At 56.0% G+C, this 18,332-nt stretch overlaps 1 protein-coding gene across 3 annotated transcripts in view; it reads right to left on the bottom strand.

The window, feature by feature from the left end:
- Window positions 1-285: 285 nt before the first annotated feature.
- Window positions 286-18,332, bottom strand: part of SFXN5 (sideroflexin 5) — a 95,540-nt gene continuing 77,493 nt past the window's right edge. For 2 of the 3 annotated variants that reach the window (XM_083834145.1, XM_083834146.1), the window contains exon 14: window positions 286-5,101. In XM_083834145.1, the coding sequence (XP_083690271.1) occupies window positions 5,024-5,101 (78 nt within the window). In that variant the 3' untranslated portion in view covers window positions 286-5,023. The other variant, XM_083834144.1, reaches the window with a different exon arrangement.

Raw genomic sequence — 18,332 nt, 5'->3', positions numbered from 1 at the left:
ATACCAATATTATATATACACACACACACATATATATAGGATAAAAACTGCTGCTCTTTGGGAAGGGGCAGCCCTCTCCCCACGTGCAGAGAGAAGCCCCGTCCCCGGAGCAGCTCCCCGGCCAAGCAGCACGACGAGAGTTTGCGTTTTCAAGGCGTCTGAAGGCCAAGCCCGCGCCGCGCCCCGTGCTTCGTGGCACAGCCCCAAGGGTCCCGCGGCCCCGCAGCCCCCTCCGTCCCTCCCCGCCTGCCCCCACGCAACAAGGACGCCTGCCACAGGCGGCGAAGTCTTTAAACGCTTTTATTCCAGACGCGTGGAAGTGTTACATAAAGCGTCGCGGTCGGTAAATCCATCGAGAAGGTTAAAAAAAGAGGGCCCCCCCCCACACACACACCGGGGCGCGGTTGGGGGCCGGGTGCGCGCGGCAGCGGCTGGAAGACGTGGCCGGGCGGCGATGCCCACGGGCTGCGGGGCGCAGGAGGCCGACACGAAGCAGCCCCACCGCCAAAACCCCACGGCAGAAGGGGACGGCTCCGAAAAGGACGCAGGGAGGTGCCGCGGGCTGCGGGCACCCGGCGGTGCCAGGAGCGCTTGGAGCCCATTTCCAGGCCGGAACGATTTGTTCGCTGCTCGGCCCCGGTCGTCGGGGTGCTGGGTCCCCACGGCAGAGCTTTCACAGGGACCGAGGGACCGACCCCAGCCCCGGCACGTGGCACCGGTGTCACCTGAGGGCTGCGGGTGCTGCGTGGCCCCGTGCCTGCGCCAGCCTCCGGGTGCTGCGCCGGCCGTCCCAGCGCTGCGGCCACCCGCCCTTGCCTCGCCGCACGTGGGGATGGAGAGCCAAAAAAAAAAAAAAAAGAGCAAGGAGTGGAAAGCAAAGGAGCTGTGAGTGAGGGGAAGCAAAGAAACGGAGAAAAGGGGAGAAGCAGCCAGGAACACCAAAAAAAAAAAAAAAAAACACAGAAAATAGGTTTGGGTGCATGGGCATGGGACATGGACGCTTTGTGGGGTGGCTGCTGTGCCGGGTGCTGCCGCTCGTTCCCCCCGTCCCCAGGCAGGGAAATCCGAGGTGATGAGGCCGGCAGAGCTCAGAGCTGGTGTCTGATGACCACAGCTCCAGGCGGAGGGCAGGGCGGAGCCATTTCCCATTTCCCATTTCCCACTGCAGGCTCCAGGGCACCGGTTCCAGAGCCCCGTGGCTGTCCCCTGGCTGTCCCTGGCCAGCTCGGGGAGCAGCCCCCAGTCACCCCTTCCAGGAGGGAACCTTAACTCCTTGCTGGCACCTTTTGCTGCAACCTGGTCCTCATTATTTCTTAATTAACATATCCAAGAAATCAATTAACTGCGACATTTCTAATTAAATACTACAGGAGATGATCATCTCATTATTATTATCTGCTGAGGTGAACAACTTGATGTGTGTGGGGTTGTTTTTTTTTTCTTCCCATTTCTTCCACTTCCCCAATTATAGGAAATAATAAACGCAAATGGTTGGGTTGTTCTCACAAACCGAAGGCTCCTTTTGTACATTAGGAAAGTCAGAGGGATTAATTAGCTATTAAGTGAATGTGCATAATGTTATCATTAGCCGTTGTGTGTATTCTTTTTTGGCACGATTTGCTGTCCTAATAAACAGTACTAATGTGCTACCGCTTCCCCAGTGCCATGCTTCTCACTCCTCAGACGGCACCGAGAGCCGAGCACGACACCGAGCCGACGTCCCGCCCACAGCCCCAGCGCCAACCCTGCCGGCTGCCACGTGGGGTGCACCGAGGGTGAGCGTGGCAGGTCCCCAAAAGTGACACCGGCCACCCCGTGTGGCCCCAGCGGGCCCTGCCGTGGAGCATCCCGGCCTTGGATTTGGGGATTTGGGGATTTGGGGTCCGGTGCGCGGCCAGGGGCCGGGCGGTGCCGAAGCGTCTCGCTGTTTTCGCGTCCCGGTGCCCTTGTGCTGGGGGACGCTGCCTCTCTCCTGTTCCCCAGGGGAACCAAAGGTGCTCCTCCCGCACACGCCTTGTCCTGCTCCCCAGGTGAGGGGACAGCCCGGGGGACACCTGGGGAAGGGCAGCAGAGGGGGGACCCGAGCCCCGCGTTGGGTTTCAGCTCCGCTGCTCTCCCGGATGCGCGCACAGCCGGACGCACGGCGCCCTCCAGCCCGCACGGCGTTTTGGGGGGTGTGGGGCCAAGCCCCCAGGCCTGCAGCCCCCCGGCACAGCCCTCACCCCACGAGCACCGCCGGCACAAGCGGTACCTTGCGGTGCAACAACCACGGTGATTTTGGCAGAGTTTAGAAACCGTGGGGACCCCTCTTTGCTTTCCGGATGCCCGGCTGACCTGGAAGGAACAGCAGCTGGAGACGGGCTGGGTCGGGGAGCAGCACCGCTCTGCTGCCGCCCCTCGAGCCGGTCCTTACCCCCTGGAGCAGAACCCGGCCCTCCTGATTTTGATTTACAGAGCAGGGGGTAGCAGCGAACCCCAAGCCTATCCTCTGAACCAGCGCAGCCCTCGTTGTGCGCCGCGGGATCAGCCCTCCGCTCATTAACTCGGCGGCGAGCCGAAACGCTCCGCAGGTGAAGTGTGCGCAGGGAAAAAGCCTCCGTGCGCCCCTTCCCTCTCACAAACCAGGAACCGGCTCCTTTCCTAGGCAAAACCTGCCCGATTCCTGCTTTTTCCCCTGGTATCTCTCCTAAAGAAGTGCAGCGAGCGGGGCCCCAGCTACTTCCCTGCGCGGCTCCGTAATTAGCCGTGCGCGCTGCAAATTACTCACTCCATCTGCAGACCCGGCAGGTAGCGGAGTTCACAGCCACGAAATCTTTGATCTGTAATTACGATGTAAAAACCAAATCACCGTCTCCCTCCTTGCTCCACCCCTCAGAAACCACCCCACTACAAAGTGAAGTCTCCATCACTCCCCCCCTCAAAAAAAAAACACAAACAACACCACAACCCAAAGCCCGAGATAAAAAAAGCTTTGCAGCATCTCAGCGGAATGGCTCGGGCACAAAACCCACCGTGGGGGCTTCTGGGGAGCTCAGCTCTGGGCTCAGCTACGCCGCCAGCCCCCGGTGTGTGTTTAAGACCAGCTCCTTCCCCCCTTCAGGCACATCCTGCAGCACCTCAGGGCGCTCTGCGCCTCCCCACACCCAGCGCAGCCCCGTTTTCGGGGCGACCCCTCTGCTGCGGGATCGCGGGGTGATGCAGGAGGGCAGAAGACACTTCCCCAGATATTTAGTTTGGGGAAAGTGCGCTCCAGCCACGTGCCGGAGGGAAGCGCTCCCCAGGGTGCTGCTCAGCAGCTGGTTTCGCACGGGGAGCAGCAGCGCTGTCGGTGCCGCCGTGCCATCGCGCCAGCCCCCCCGCCCCGAAACCCTGTAGGGATCCGAGGGGTGGCCTCACCTGGTGCTGAGCATACATTCATCTCATCTAGTGCATTCGAAGAACTCTGCTGGGCCAGGTCCAGCTGTCCCTTACCCCGGTGGAAATGCAGAGAGCTCCACGAGCTCTGCGCCCCCACCAGCGCCAGGGAACGAAGGGGGAGCTGGGCTGCCACGGCTCCGGCTCGGCCTGGTGCGGCTCCAGCGAGAGCAGCAGACGGGGGGCCGAGCCCTCCCGCCCCCAAACATTGCACCACATCCTTGTGCATACATTCTGCGTCAGTGGCAATTTGGTTTCCCCCGCTCCCCCCACCCTCCCCAGACCCCCCCCCCCCCAAACCCAACAAGGTGGCACTGGCACGATGGCAACGTGTGCGTTCAGCTGCGCCATCACCAACACGCCTCCGTCCCTGCAACGTTCCAGGCAACCACGACCAAAATCTGCTCCCCTGACCCTCAGCGAGTCGCTTTGGGGTTTGCCCTCAGGCAACAGACACTGGAAAGCCAAATCATGCCCCCAAACCCAACCGAGAGCAGCCAGAGGAGTTTTGCTGGGCCACGGGACCGGGCGCCCGCATGGGACGTGGCTCCCGTACCCAGGAAGCACCCCCAGAGCCACGTCCATGCACGACAGAGCAGGATTTGATGCCCTGCCGGGGGTTTATCCCACCTGACGTGAAGCACCTCGAAGTGGAGCAGCCGAAGAGCGAGATGGACAGAGGGATGGACACCTGCAGGGCGCAGGTAGCCCCTCTGCCTGAGGCTGCGGCGTCAGGAACCCCTCACACAGCTGCGCCCAGGTAGCTTGGAGTGACTGCCTCACCTGCAGAGCGCCTGCGCTAGGTGGGACAAACCCCATCTGTTACGTCTGTGCCAAGAAAAGGAGGAATTAAGCACGTTTTCGCCGTAAGATCCCTTCCCACGCAGGGCACGTTGGCTTTCCAGCCCCTTGACCCCCTTGCCACCATGCCTGGGGGCAGGCTCACGGCACACAAAGTCCCGCGGGTGCAGTGAGTGCCGGTGCCACCAGCACCGCCGGCAGGAGGAGCAGGGACGGGGGGCACGGGCTGTGCCCCCGCGGTGCTCACCGAGCTCCCCACGGCTCAGCACCGGAGCTGCTTTCGTGCGCGATCAGCGGGGCAGGACGGCCGCGGAATCGGTACGGGACACTTATCAAACGCCCGGTGAGGCACTCGAAATCCGTGCACCCGCCGGGCTCTGCGGAGTTACTTCTGTGCAGCGTCTGTGCCGGGGTTTAATTCGCATTGAGAACAGGATTTGCTCGGTGAAGCCTACTCTCGTGTAGTTAGGTATAGCCGGGGAAACGTCCCGGAAACTTCCCTCCATGCAGTGCTAAAAGTTCAGAGATTATTCCTTAGCTACTTCTCTAAAGTGTTTGAATGCGATTTCTCGCTGTTGCTCCTGTGGCTACGTTAAAACGATTTCAGTGTTAATCTTTTTGAGTGGTGTGAGGTGTCAGTTCTCCCCAAGTGTTAGTTCGCTCCCCGATCTCCGGGAGGGGCAGTACGTTACTACCGCTGAGCTCTACGCTCGTTTCGTCTCCTTGCTGTGTTTTATCCCAGTCGTGATCTCCAGCTTCCCCCGGCCCTCCCCAGCTCTCCCGGGCCGGGAAGGGGTGCAGCTCCCACTTACAGCCCCTTGTTGTAGACCACAGTCTTGCTGGCGGTGGCCATCGCGATCTCCGGCTCCAGCCGGGCCGTCTCGATCTGCGGAAAGAAAGAGGAGAGGTCAGAGCTGCTGTGCTCGGCAGGGCCGTGTCCCCAGTGTGAGGGGGTTTGCGGCCGCAGTCCGGCCCTCCGGAGTCACTCGGAGTTGTAAATGTACGTGAAGGATGCAGTAAGAGAGAGCATGCTGCTACCTGGCGCATTATTTCCGCCTCTCCATGCCCTTCAGGACATGAAGTCCTGTACTTGGAGCCCCAAAACGCCCCTGGGGAGACGGACGTGCATCACAAGAAGCGATGCCCGCCCTCTGCCTCAGTCCCCAGAGAACTGCAGAGCTCCTCGGGGGATCCCCGTGCGCCGTTCCCCAGCGGACGTCCTCCTCCCAGGCGGGTCCCTCGCGCCGTGCAGGAACGGAGCCAGCCCCGGCGCTGCAGCTGGCACCCACGGGACCCGGTGGCCGGAGGGGACAGGGGACAGCAGAGCCCGGCCAGCCCTGCCCCAGGGGGGGCACGGCAGCTAAACCCCGGCGTGGTGCCCCTGCGCCTTTCCTCCCGGCACCCGCCGCCGCTCCCCCAGCAGGCACTCGCCTCGAGCAGACTAGACACCACGCTCGGCGTCTCTGGGAAGCGCTCCGATGCACAATTTAGAAACCGCACTGTTTTGTCCCTGCTCCTTTTTCTGTCTCCGCGAAAGCACCAGCCCTCGCCTATTTTATTTTATTTTTTTTATTTTTTTCCCCAGCCAGATCTGCACGAAGCTTTCCAGCGCGCTGAGCTCTCGCCGAGCCGCCGCGTCCCCGCCGGGGAGCCGGGTGCTCCCCGCGCCCGAGCGGGACGGGGCCGCGCGCGGGACCAGACTTTTGGAAACCCTCGACGTCGAATGGGTGCCGCCGCTGACACAATGCTAAGGAACCCACGTTAAAATCGAGATGCTTTTGAAAATGTTTAACCTAGTTAGACAAATTAGCAAAAATTTGTGCAAAACAATTTAGGTATTTAAAATATTCAATGTTTTTAAAAACTGGAAAAACTGTTCTTAGCTTTCAGCTGCAAAAACCCAACAAAATATAACATCAAAGCAATCTTAACATGAGGTGCAACATAACCCTTCAGCAAAGCTGTTAAACAGCTACTGGAGCATCATGGGAAATAGCACTTCATTTATTCAAATGCACATATGTCAGGTTTTTGCACCATATGTCATTCCAAGCTATTTACAGTAATAATTAAATCTTAATCAACGTTTAACCTCTGTAAAATGTTTGAAGGGATCTAATCACCCTTCAGACTGCACTAATGAAGGAGAAATATATAAACATAAAAAGAAAATGATGCATAGATAGCACACCAGAAAGAACAGTAATTGCAAAATTGTATTTCTTTTAAATATAATCAGCAAATTATGTAAAGTAAGCCAACGAGTATTTTAAGTGAAGACATCTTGGGTGTCAGAGGTGTGATCAGCTAATTTTGTACTGCTATCCATAACAGATGTAGCATATTTTCTTTTAGTGCCATTATTAGCAACTTCACCATTTCTTTCTGTGCTGCACCACAAAGTGAAGCATTGTGCTGGGAGAGCACCCGGCAAAGGTAGAGGGGAGGCTACTCGCACGCACACCGGCACCCGGGGATCCATTTTGAGAGAGGATTAACTCCGGTCTGCCCGGCTCTGACGCAGCTTTTCTGCCTATTGTTTTCCTTTTCTTCTTCCAGATACGGAGAGAAAAGCTTCTAGATGCGGAGGCGGGGTGGCTTCACCCCCGGGTGCGGAGACCCGGAGGTGAGAAGAGCTGCAGAATGACCTGGCACCGGTCAACCCACTTGGGTTGGGTTGGCCCAACCCAAGCGGCCCGATGCCGGCGTCGGCAGGGCTTGGGGACGTGGTGCAGCTCGTAGAGCGAGTTGGGAACGTCGAGGGTAGGAGAGAGAAGTTCAGGAGAGGCACCACCGTGCTTGCAAGAGGCTGCGGCGAGGAGAGAACGAGGGATGTTTTGTTCGTGCTCTCTTGGGACACAATTCAAAAAGCGGCGAGTACGACTCCAGCTGAACAGCAGGAAGAGCATCCTAGCGGGAAGGAGCAAAGTACTGCAACCAAATGTTTGGGGAAGGTGCCGCGTCTCTGCGGTGGGAAGCTTCAAGCACAACTCAGACAAAACCCATCAAGAATTTTTTTAAGTGGAGTTGAACCCGTCTCGGTGGAAGGAGAGAGATGAGAGAACTGCTCGTAGGTCCTCTCAGCTTTCTTCCCGGGGGTCTAGGAGGAAAACGGCCTCCTTGTAGAGGGTGGCTGAGCCCCTCCGTCACGGCAAGGCTCTGCGCTGAGGGCCGGCTGGGATGGCCCTAGGAGGGCGGGATCGAGGTGGGAGCTCAGAGACAGGTTGTGGGGTCTGAGCAGAGCGACAAGGGAATGGATGCCTAACGGGACACGTCTACGCGGTCAGGGACCCTTTTAAAGACGTCCAAAGGAAATAAAACCAATCGTGGGCACTGGCTCGGGGATGAGTGTTACTGAGCGCACCCAAGCCCCTTGCTGAAGCCTGGGAAGATGTGAAATAAATGCGATGGAGGGTGACTGGTTGAACCGGAGCAAACTGCAGATCCTTTTTTGGTTGACTTTATTAAAGCAGATACAAAGATACGAAAACCCCGCTATAGAGCCTCAGCGACATGAGCTCCAAGGGGCATCCCCACCAAGGAGGCAAGCACGGGAGGGACAGACCCCCAGCAGCACTGGCAGAGCTGTTCAGAAGGGCGCCGGGAACTACTGATTCCTCTCCCTGTGAAATCGAACGCAGAAGAATGAGGAGATGTGTTCAGATGGTGGGTTACAGATATTGAGGTGACATTCACTAGCTGACCTTGCGTGCCCTGATAAATTCTTTAGATCCATCAGGATTTTCTGATGGAAACTGGAAATTCACCTATTTTGGTGTAGACTGCTGGTCTAGCTGCCCAGAGTCCTGGACCTGGACATGGCATCGTGCAACGGACGTGGAGAGCCCAGTTTCTTGTGTCACGTTTCTTGTGTCCGTGCTTCAAAGAAACCCCCCAGGCTGGGTCCTTCTTGGTCACGGCCATGCCAGAAACCCCTCGAACAGGGAACGGCCGCCGCAGAGGGTGCTCTGAGGAACGGGTTCTGCACTACGCGATGGGACCTGTCCCACCCTATACGAGGTGACTGTGTCCTTCCAAACTGAGCACCCACCATGGCACCGGGTTTGAGTTGTGCCCATCCTCTTCCTCCCAACGAGGAAGTTCTTCTTGTGCTGGGTCAAAGGAGGGATCCCCTTCCCGGCTCTGGCACGACAGCACTGAGGTCCCTAACAGAAATAGGACCTGAGCAATGACACCAGGAGAAGACAAGTCCGAGAGGGACACAGGCTCGCAAGCTGCATGCAGGAAACCGTGGTGTATAGACCCCAGTGCTAAAGGGTGCTGAGAAGGGGCTGGTTTGGGGGAAAAAGACAGGCTTTCGGGATGAAAGCTGCATGAGCACCAGTGCAGTGTTGACCGCTACTATCCTGACATACCAGCGTGAGAGACGCTATGATGAGAGAGCAGGAGAAAGGGAATGGCTGCATCCCCCAGGGGCTACCGAAAGCCTTGTGTAGGAGTGAGGAGATCCTCGCTGAGGACAAGGCCAAGGTGCGACCAGAAGAGTGGCACGGGAAGGGGCCGCTGCTAGCTGCAGAGCATCGCAGCACCCGGGAGCTCCTCTAGCAGATAACCAAGAACAAAAAAGGTGTCCCCTGACCTCCAGGCCCCTCCAAGCGACTGTTTATAAACCAGCGTCACCCAGGTAGCGCAGGCGGTACGGCACTGCTGGCGTTTTGGTGGCACCCCTGACCTGGTGAAACCCATCCCCGCCGGGGGAACAAAGCCGCCGGGAAGGGAATCGCCTCTCGCGGCGCCCGCCGCGCGTGATTCCTCTCCCCCCCCCCCCCCTCCGTCTCTGCCTTGCAGTGGGAGCCTCTCTCCTCTCATCAGCACAGACAAGGCTAATTGGGGTGATAAAGAACTGGCTCCGAGTGCTGGCGTGGGCTGGAGGAACAAATGGTGCGGTGGTCACAGCTGGTGCTGCGGAGACAGCGAGGGAGCGAGCGCGAGGCAGGCGCCCGGCGCCCGAAGTTCCCTCAGCCCATGCTGGATGCGGGGCTGCGAGGTGGGGGGCTGTGTGTGTTTTGCATTCGCTGCTGACACGGGTGTAACGTACATGCGCGGCCGGTGAGGCAGAAGCAGGCAGAAAGCAGATGCTTTTTGTTTGGGGTTGATACTCATTTCTATCCCAGCTCGGGAAAAGGTGTAGAAAGGAATGTGCTCCGACGAGCGCAGGGAGAGAGATAGGTCTAGGCGCTCTGCCAGGGATCCTGCGACGATATGGAAGGCAGCTAGGGGAGACAGGAGCAGATGGATTTGGCATACAGCTCATCACTCAGCCAAAAAGGGGGGGGGGGGAAGAGAGAAGAGAAGGAAAGAAAGCAGCCAATTTTGGTAGGGGGAGGGTCATGCGGCCTGACGGATGCTGCACCGCCAGGAGGGGGAAGGGAGGACCAGCCTGGTCACCGCATCTCCTGCTGCCTCCGCGGGGCCGCCGCCGAGGCCTGGTGGTGGTTTGCAGGCCGAGGGGCTCTGTGGGCCCTGCCAGCCGCCCTCTGCCACCTCCTCCCGGGCCACCAGGCAGCAGGGCAGCGGCTGAGGTGACGCCAAGGACGGGATTTTGTAAATGAAGGCACCAAGCGGCCGCTGCTTGGCGGAGCTGGGCCCAGCGCGCCGCCCGAGAGAGCCTGGGGCACGGCCGGCACCGCTCGCAGGCTCTGCTCCGTCTGAAGACATGGGGAAAAACGAGGTGAGCGGCACTACGGCCACCAGACACCTCTGCTTGTAGCTCAGTGCAACCACGGTGTGAAACCACCGAGCTCCTTCGTGGCGCCTCACGGCAAGCCACCGCCGCCACACGGCCACCTAGCCGGGAGGCAGAACCTCATCGAGCTGGCTTAATGTGCTTCCTCGGGGTCAAAACCAGCCTGACTGGGGTTTTGAGGTTTTGTTCCCGCAGTAAAATTGCCTAAATGTTGTTCTTTCAGATATTTCAGACCTTCTCTTCTTCTTTTAATTGGCAGTAGCTGAAGGAACGCTACTAGGACCAAAATCACAAATCTCTCCTGGAACCTGTGCTTAATTTTACAAGGCTTTCCAAAATTAAAAAATGTTTAAAGAATAAGTTAAAGACCATAAGGTTTTTCCTTAAAAATAAACTCTTTCCGAAACTTTTCCCAGCTGTCAAACAATAAAGCGCCTCACATGGACCCACTTGCTAAGGATAAAGTTGAGGAAACCAGCTAAGGAGCACCACTTGGAAATGCCACAGACCTACCGTCAACCCAAGGTGACCTGACAGGTGAGAGATTTGGGAAATGATCCATCTCACCCCAAAACCCGCTGGTTAAATCAGAGACGTTTTTCAGAAGATATCCAGGCCAGCTTCAAGGTCTCGGCATCCTGCTTCAGCCAGCCTCCTGCTTTGCATTTGCCTAAACTTTCACTTCCAGTGTGGCATTTATCGATCTGCTGCACCAAGGAGCTCTCCTCTGCCAGAAGTTTTGACCCCGTTAAAGTCTTCAAAGATCATCAAATCGCCTCTTTGCTAAGTCCTTCTCCTTTATTTAAATTTATTGTTTGCAATACCGATGCTAAAGCTCTTCCTGAGCACTTTAAAGCTTTCCTAGCTGGACACACTGGTTGTCTTGTGACTGATGTGCACAGTAGTAAATAACTGTGTCAGTAACCGAGACTCAGTTTGCTGGCTAAGTCACAATCCAGGGGAAAAGGATCTTCAGGCAAACATTTTTGTTAGGTTTTCCCTGAAATTAATAATAAAAATCAGATGGAATTGACTAGAAAATGTCTCTTCATTTTTTTTGTTTCTCTCAAGTCTTTTAGGCTCCCCTCTTTTAAAGAAACGTTCACGGCTTTCAGAAGAAAAAAAAAATCATCTCTAGTCAAAATGTTTTCCTTGAAAGCACGGAAACAAGCTATTCGGCTCCCTTTGCACCCCTGATGCTGGCTGGGCTACCAAGGAAATTGCAGCAGAGCCCGGACAGACACAGCTGGGGTCAGCAGTCGGGTGCCCCACGGGGCTGTCCCTGGCCACAGCGTGTCCAGATACGGCCGCACCTCGGTGCAGGAGCCCGGCCATGGGTTCGACGCCATCCCCATCCCCATCCCAGCTGAGAGCTGATGCAGGGGTCGCAGGGCTGGGTCCCCCAAAAGGCAGGGATCAAAGGGAGCTGCGCCGCTGCCGGTGTGGAGAACCGAGTGATTCCCCGGTGAGGGTTTAGAGCCTCCCTTCTTGCCATCCCGGCTTTGATCACCTCCTTTCGGCTGACACCTCGAGGCATTGACATCCCCCGAGAGCTCGCAAAGCTCCGCAGCCACCGACCCATGCAAGGAGCCACGGGTGGGCTTCTTCAGGCTGGGCTGCCCCGGGAGGAAGCATCCAGCTCCAGGACGCTCGCGTCTCGCTGGCTCCGAGTCCCTGGGTCAGGGCAGGGGAGACACCACCAGAAGATGCTTTGGGAAGGTGGGGGCTCTGGGAAGGTGGTGGCTCTGGGAGGAGAAGCCAACGAGGGCCAGGAGGTGCTGCACAAGCAAATAGAGTAAGCCTCTCTGGAGCCCTGAACCTGTCTATTTAGGAAAAAAAATGAACATTTGTGATGTACTCCTGTAACCACCAGCGTCCGTGTGGGCTTGCTGCTTCTAAAGAAGTCAGGCACAGCCTCAACCCAGGCATCAGAGTAGCCTCGGGCTGTAAAAACAAGTGAATGACTGCAAATACCACTCAGTGACTGTAACTACAACTAAACCATTGTAAATACAGCTCAACGACTGTAAATACAGCTCAATGACTGTAAATACAACTCAACTGCACTCAGGTCGAGCAGGTTCGGTCTCTGCCCACCAAAGTTTTCCTCTGTTACTGGCATGCTTTGTAAAACCGAGTCAGCAGCAGACAAAGCTGAAAAAAGTAGACAAGCAGCTCGGGAGAGCATTTGATTTGCACCCCCCTGTCACTGCCATGTAGGTGGATTCACACATACATATGTAAAGTTAGGAACAATGAGACAAGCCATGTAACTTGCAAGGCTTTATTGTTCGGCTGCAAATCTGGAGCCCCCGAGCTGTGCCTAGCAGATGGGCACCGTCAGCTCCCCGCGATGTAGAGCTTTGTGGTGGAGCTCCCATCAGAGACTGCATCCAGAGCCCTGTTTGCAAACAGTGTGTTTTTAGGGATGTGTCATGGCTCTGCGGTAAACCAGGCTTACACTGACGTGCAGGGTGGAAATGAAAGGACCCGTGGCCACTCCGGAGCTAACACGAACTCCCCTGACTGTCCATGGGAAGGCAACCATTCAGTCCTGGCTCCAAAACCCACCTGAGAAGCGAGGAACAGAGGTGCTGCAGCCTCTGCTCCTGCCCCTGCACCATCGGCAGCTGCCAGGCCACCAGCATCTTCCCAGCTCACGGCGGCGCATTTACACCAGCAGTGCATGTTGGTGCTGCCCGCAAACCTCTTGCCAAACCTGGAACAGGCATTAAGAAGTGCCATTGCTTGGGATTAATTTTATCTCTCTTTTCTTTACCCTCCTTGAAACAATAAGGAGGAGGAAAACTGGAGTATTTGGCCGTGCAGGCTCTTGAGGGCTATCCATTTCAGAAAGTTTCTCTGGTTTCTGTCAGGGATGCTGTGACCACGAGCGGCCAAATCCTGCTGTCTGTAGGGCAAGGCAGAGAACAGAGGCTCTTTTCAGACCCGACTGGAAAGGGTCGGAATGTGGCCACACGCGTACCCTGCTACGACATCTGTTAGATATAAAGTATGTCAGTGCCGGTGCCGGTGCCACAAGCTCTTCACACTCTATCACATCTGCTGACACCTCTGCACCGTCCCCTGAACACGTCACTGCTTTTAGCAGAGCACGAAACGCAAAGTGTCAGCGGCACCTTGGGTGCCATCAGGTTTCTGCACTGCGACGAGCAGGAATATTCCTCATGCTCAACAGCTGTTTGGATAGAGATGTGCAATTGCTTCTGAGACAGCTACGAGGCTTCGGATGTTACCGCCCTCACCTTAAATGGGAACAACTGACCCTGCCCCGAAGCAGAATGGGAGAGTTTGCAGGATTTATGGGTCAGTTATGGGATAGCACCTTTATCACGGGGGGAGTTTTTACCTTCAGCTCTGCGGATCTGCGAGCGCGCAGCTGCCTATGCATGGAGTTGCAAATTAGTGCATCACAGCTTCTCGAAAGAAAAATAATATGCATCGCTTCTCCATTAAAAAAAACAGCAGAGTAATCGGAAGGGAAAGAAGGAAAACATGGCATTTTAGGCTCCTGCCCATCGGGGCTGGAGCAGAGCACCGCTCCCGCGGGGCGACGAGCTCCCCATGCCCAGCGGCACACGTCTACCAGTGCTGCAGGAATGACCGATGGTAACAAGTCAGCAGGTGGGACGAAATATATGGCAGCAGGCACCTAAGGCAGCTTCAGTGCTGGGCATGCCCCTGCCTGTAGCTCGGCGGTCCAGCAGGTCCCTTCACTCCCGAGCTCCGTCCCGCAGCCAGGTCAGCGGCAAGGCACCGGCTGCAGCCTTCCAGGTCCCCGTGGGAAGCCTTCGGGTGTCTCAGGGTGACACCGGTGTTGAGCAGGCTGCTGAGATGAAGGAAAACCTCGGCCAGCACTGGGCTCACACTGCCCCAAGACCCAGTCCCCTGAACGACACCTCCAAGTCCCTGCAAAATTGGGGGTTTTGGTCTTCTGGGGAAGGAGAGTGCTGCCTACCGCACCAGAAACCCCAAGTATTAAAACAAACAAAGGTTTCGAAACCATCAAGCTTTAAGTAGCAAGACCAAATAACAGTTCTTTCTGAGCTGGAGAGAGAAGCCAAGACAAAGGCACGATGCATTTCCATACAGTGAAGAACCACGTAAAAGGGCTTTGCAGGAACTAAGACGCCTCTTGTCCTTTCTGATGGAGAAGATCTCTTCATGTGTAAGATAAACGCTCACGAGGTAAACTCTCTACAGGAATTTCTGCAGGAGCTGCTCCCAAGGTGAGTCCCGGAGGCTGGTACCACAGCAGCAGCACGGGTTCTGCCCACGGGTCGGCTGTCCATGGGGTAAGGAGAGGCCACCCCCCCAGGAGAGGCCGTCCTCCCCAGACTGGCTCTGTAGGGCATTCAGTCTACACCAGGAAAGCAAAAGAAACTTCCTCCTGGCCCAGGGAAGAAGCTTCACCTTACAGGACACAGACTTTGATGGGGAACGTTCAAGGCAACTGATGAACCCAAGAGTCATCAGCCCGTCTAAAAAAAAATCTGGAGAATGCCCCAAACTGCCGAGTTTAGGGCGAGCTCAAGTCACCGCGCCTTGCCAGAACGGAAGGTCTTTCTAAAGAGAATTAGAGTTGTCTCCCCTCTTCTGGAAGAAACAAAATCCTGCTTTTGGATGTGGGCGTGATAAATGTGGCAAGTTTCCTTTTGATGAAAAGGAGCAATTCGGTCCCTCCTCGTCATTGTCCCTCAAGCACTTCTGTCGAGGAAGAGACCATTTGCTGCTGCTCGGTGACAACGCCAAGCCCTGCGATTCCCTAGCTATCAAGAAGGACCACGGTGGGTGCTGCAGGATTCAGGGAGGGCCTTGCTGCTTTAAAGAAGCCAAGCAAGTTCCTCGGGACCCCAAGCCTTCGACGCATTTCCTTCCCTTGAAGGACCAACGGCCCCAATTAGAAACAGGCTGTTAGATCCGAATGATTTAAAAAGCAATTACAGATAATTATATATACGGGGGAAATGTGATTAATAGCTCGTTCTCTGCAGTAACCGAGCATGCTTACAGCAGGCAAGTCTGGACAACCGGCTGCCTTCCTTCGCTCGTGTCCTTGATGTCTCACTTGGAGTAATCTGAGGTACGGCTGCTTCAGAGGAGCTAAAACAAGTGTCTGAGGGCACGCAGGAAGCTGCGAGACAGGGATAAGGCAGGCGACAGCCAAGGAAGAGCCGGGGATGAACCCGGCTGCACCAAATACAGAAGCTGCTGGTGAACAAGAAAGGGAAACAAATTATCGGGGTGGGCTGGCGGAAAGAAAGGAAAGGTCTCGGCTTTCAGGCCGAGAGGAATACAAGCAAAACCAAAGCCCTGTGGGAGCTGGGACAATTGTACGGGGCAGGAGGAAAGCGGGATGAGATTGGACGGGATGATCTTGTAGGTCCTTTTCAAGCTCTGCTTCTAGGACTGCCACCTCCGCGCACTGCCCTGCGACCAGGGCAGGAACCCCGGGGAAGTGCTTCGCAGGAGGCGCTCTGTTTACAGTAGGTGCTGCTGAAAGGTGTCCCGAAGAAAGACAGCAATTAACAGGCCTGGAGAAAAAAAATGGCTTCTTTCCACAAAGAGCCTTTTAAGTGTGTTTTTCGAGCCACTTTAAGGGTTAATGTTTAGCTGTTTATCCGGAGTTGTCGGATGTCAGCTCTTTCTTTTGACTCCTAATGGCTTATAGCCATCAGGAGGTGAAGACTCCTCAAAAGAGATGGTGTCAGGAATGTTTTTTTATGCCCACTAGCACCCACACACCTGCAGGAGCCTGTGCTTGCAGGATAGATAGTTTACATACTTGAACCTGTATCCCAGGGACAGAGATATAAACATGAAACCAGATCCCATCCGACGGGGCCGTTGAAGCCCCTGGGCAGTACAAAGGGGTCCTTTCTCCCACACCCACCTCCAGTGACCACAAATAACAGCTCAGCTGGAGCCGTCTCTCCCCGCTAAGAATAAGCTCTGCTGGTCCAGGTTACGATTTTAGGGCTGGCCCCCGACAGGTCTGCAGCGCCTTTAGCTCCAAACGTTGGTCGTGAAACAAAGGGCCGCTCTCGGGAGCGGGCTCCAGGAATCAGCCCCGTCACAAATCAAAGCCCCTCGGACAAGGGAACGGGAGAACAAAGACACCGGCCCCCGATCAATCAGAGCGCTGCTCACTCGTGACCTTCCCCAGGTGAGAGATGTCACTGAGCCTAATAATTACACCGCAAGGTGCAAACAGGCCGAGCAGTTGTAAATCTCACCACCGCGACGTTTCCTACGGGCGTTCAAAGGCAGCTGGTGGGGCTGATGCCCCTGGAGACCGGATCCTTCCTCTTCCTGCGCTCTTCCCAAAGCTTCAGCCCCGCTCAGACCAAATCTTCCCTCTTCCTCCTGCTAAACCGAGGCAGCAGCACGGGTGCAGGCAGGGATGAGGGGGATAAGGGCTGCGGCGCAGGTGCGCGCCTGGAAGCGCTGCTGCAGCCAGCCAGACAAGTGCAGAAGGAAACCACCACACCGCGTGTCTCCCCCCTGCTACAGTCCCCAAAAATAAAATAATAAAGAAAGCAGCATCAGACAGAAGAGATGGGGAGTTATAGTAATGAGAATTTATCCTCGGGCACCCTGCTCTCGGTGTCCCTGCTTGAGCAGGGCGCTGGACCAGGTGGACCCCGAGGTCCCTCCCAACCTCAGCCACGATTCTGTGAATTTGGGGCTTTTTGCTGGGAGTTGGGAGCAGGGGGCACAGGAAAAGGATGTCATGGTCGTGGAATCTGGGCTTCCTTGGGTTTGTTTGTTTGTAGAAGCACGGATGATGGCTCAGCAGCTCCGGCTAAAGCACGGCTGGGAGGGGAGGACAACTAACCTTGAAGCCTCCAAGTATTTAGGAACACCTTCAGTGTGAGACATGCTCAAGAACAGGGTTTAAGGCACGTTTAAGGCTGTGTCCTTCCAGCCTGCCTGCGTGACCTGAGCTCCCCCAGAAGCCCTGCTGCCACTCTGACTCGGGAATTTACACCATGGAGGCTGGGTCAGACCCTGCAAGCTAAAATAAACACAGCAAAAGCTCCGGGCTTAATTCTTTGTGTGTCACACCAAAATACTTCCAGCCATGCACAGACTCCTCCGTGCTCGCAGTCTCCTGGGTAGCAGCCTTCCTGAGCAGCACAATTAGATGGAAACCTGAGGTTGTTGAGGGATCCTGCAGCACAGCAGACGAGCTACTGGGGTATTTTTGTTCCCCGTTGCTTTTACAGGAGACATGTTCTGCAGATGCCAGGCTGGAGCTGCAAAGGGAAAGCCAAAGGGTATGGCAAAGGGAGAAGCAGTGTGGGAAGTCTGGCTCCTCGGGAAGCACACGCTGGGTCTGTAAACCCTGCCTGACAGCTGGGGTGGGTGAAGAAAGCCTAAACACGAGGAGGGCGAAGCTGGGAGCACATCGCCTTCTCCTGTGCTCGACGCTCTCAATGAGAGAGGGCTCGGGGCAGCAGAGAAGGGATGCAGACGTCAGACAAGCAAATGGTAAAAGTGCTCCTGTTCCAAGTCAAGGGATATTGAAACTTTCCAAAAAACCGGCTGTTTAGCCTCGAGTTCACTTTTAGTGCTCACCCCTCAGGCCAGTGGCTGCTTTTCCTGCTCAGCAGATTGCAGACATCGCACGTCGCCTCCTTGGGGTGCACGGGCGAGGGCTTCTGCGGTGCCGTGTCACTAAGGTCCCAGCTCTGCACCAGCTACTGAGACGAGGGCTCAACTCACGGCAGAACTGAGTGTGGGGAACTGGTCCCACAGTGCTTCACGCTGCTCTGGTGAAGATTCATGGTCACGGCTGTGGTTTGGTTTGGGGCAGAGAACAACTTGTCACAGAACAAGCTGGTGACAATCACTTCCACCTCCAGACTTCAGGTCCATGCCCACGCTGACAGCAAGGGCAGGCTGCCCCAGAGGCACAGGAGGACAGATGTGCTCCTTGCTTTGTGTACACCAGTCTCTGACTATTAAAGCAAAGGCTGGAGAGATCTTTGCTTTCCACTGCTCAGCTGAGGCACGGTCCCGTCGTGCTACAGGAAGACACGGCTCTTCCGTAATGCAACATTAAGGCTATGGTCCTGTAATTCCAAAAACCAGCTCAGATAAGCCCCATGAGTCACAAATCAAAATAAACTAGAGGTCCCGGACTAAAACTAACGCACCACAGCTCCCTGAATACTTGCAAACGGTCTCTGACCACGGGACACGCAGGGCTACAGCAGCACAGACCAACAGGAACCAGAGCACATTCTCCCTGGTAGAGCCCAGCTTCCACCCGTATGGCTGGCCTCCTCCCCCAGAGAGGGAGGATTTATTGCTGCTCATCAGGAGCAGTCCGTAGGAACACTACCCCCAGCATCAGCTGGGAGGCCAAAACAGACCCAAGAGG

This window comes from Anser anser (genome assembly GCF_964211835.1).
Source record: "Anser anser genome assembly, chromosome: 4".
Taxonomy (NCBI): domain Eukaryota; kingdom Metazoa; phylum Chordata; class Aves; order Anseriformes; family Anatidae; genus Anser; species Anser anser.
The sequence above is the reverse complement of the archived record's forward strand: the minus strand, read 5'-3'. Positions and strand labels throughout refer to the sequence as shown.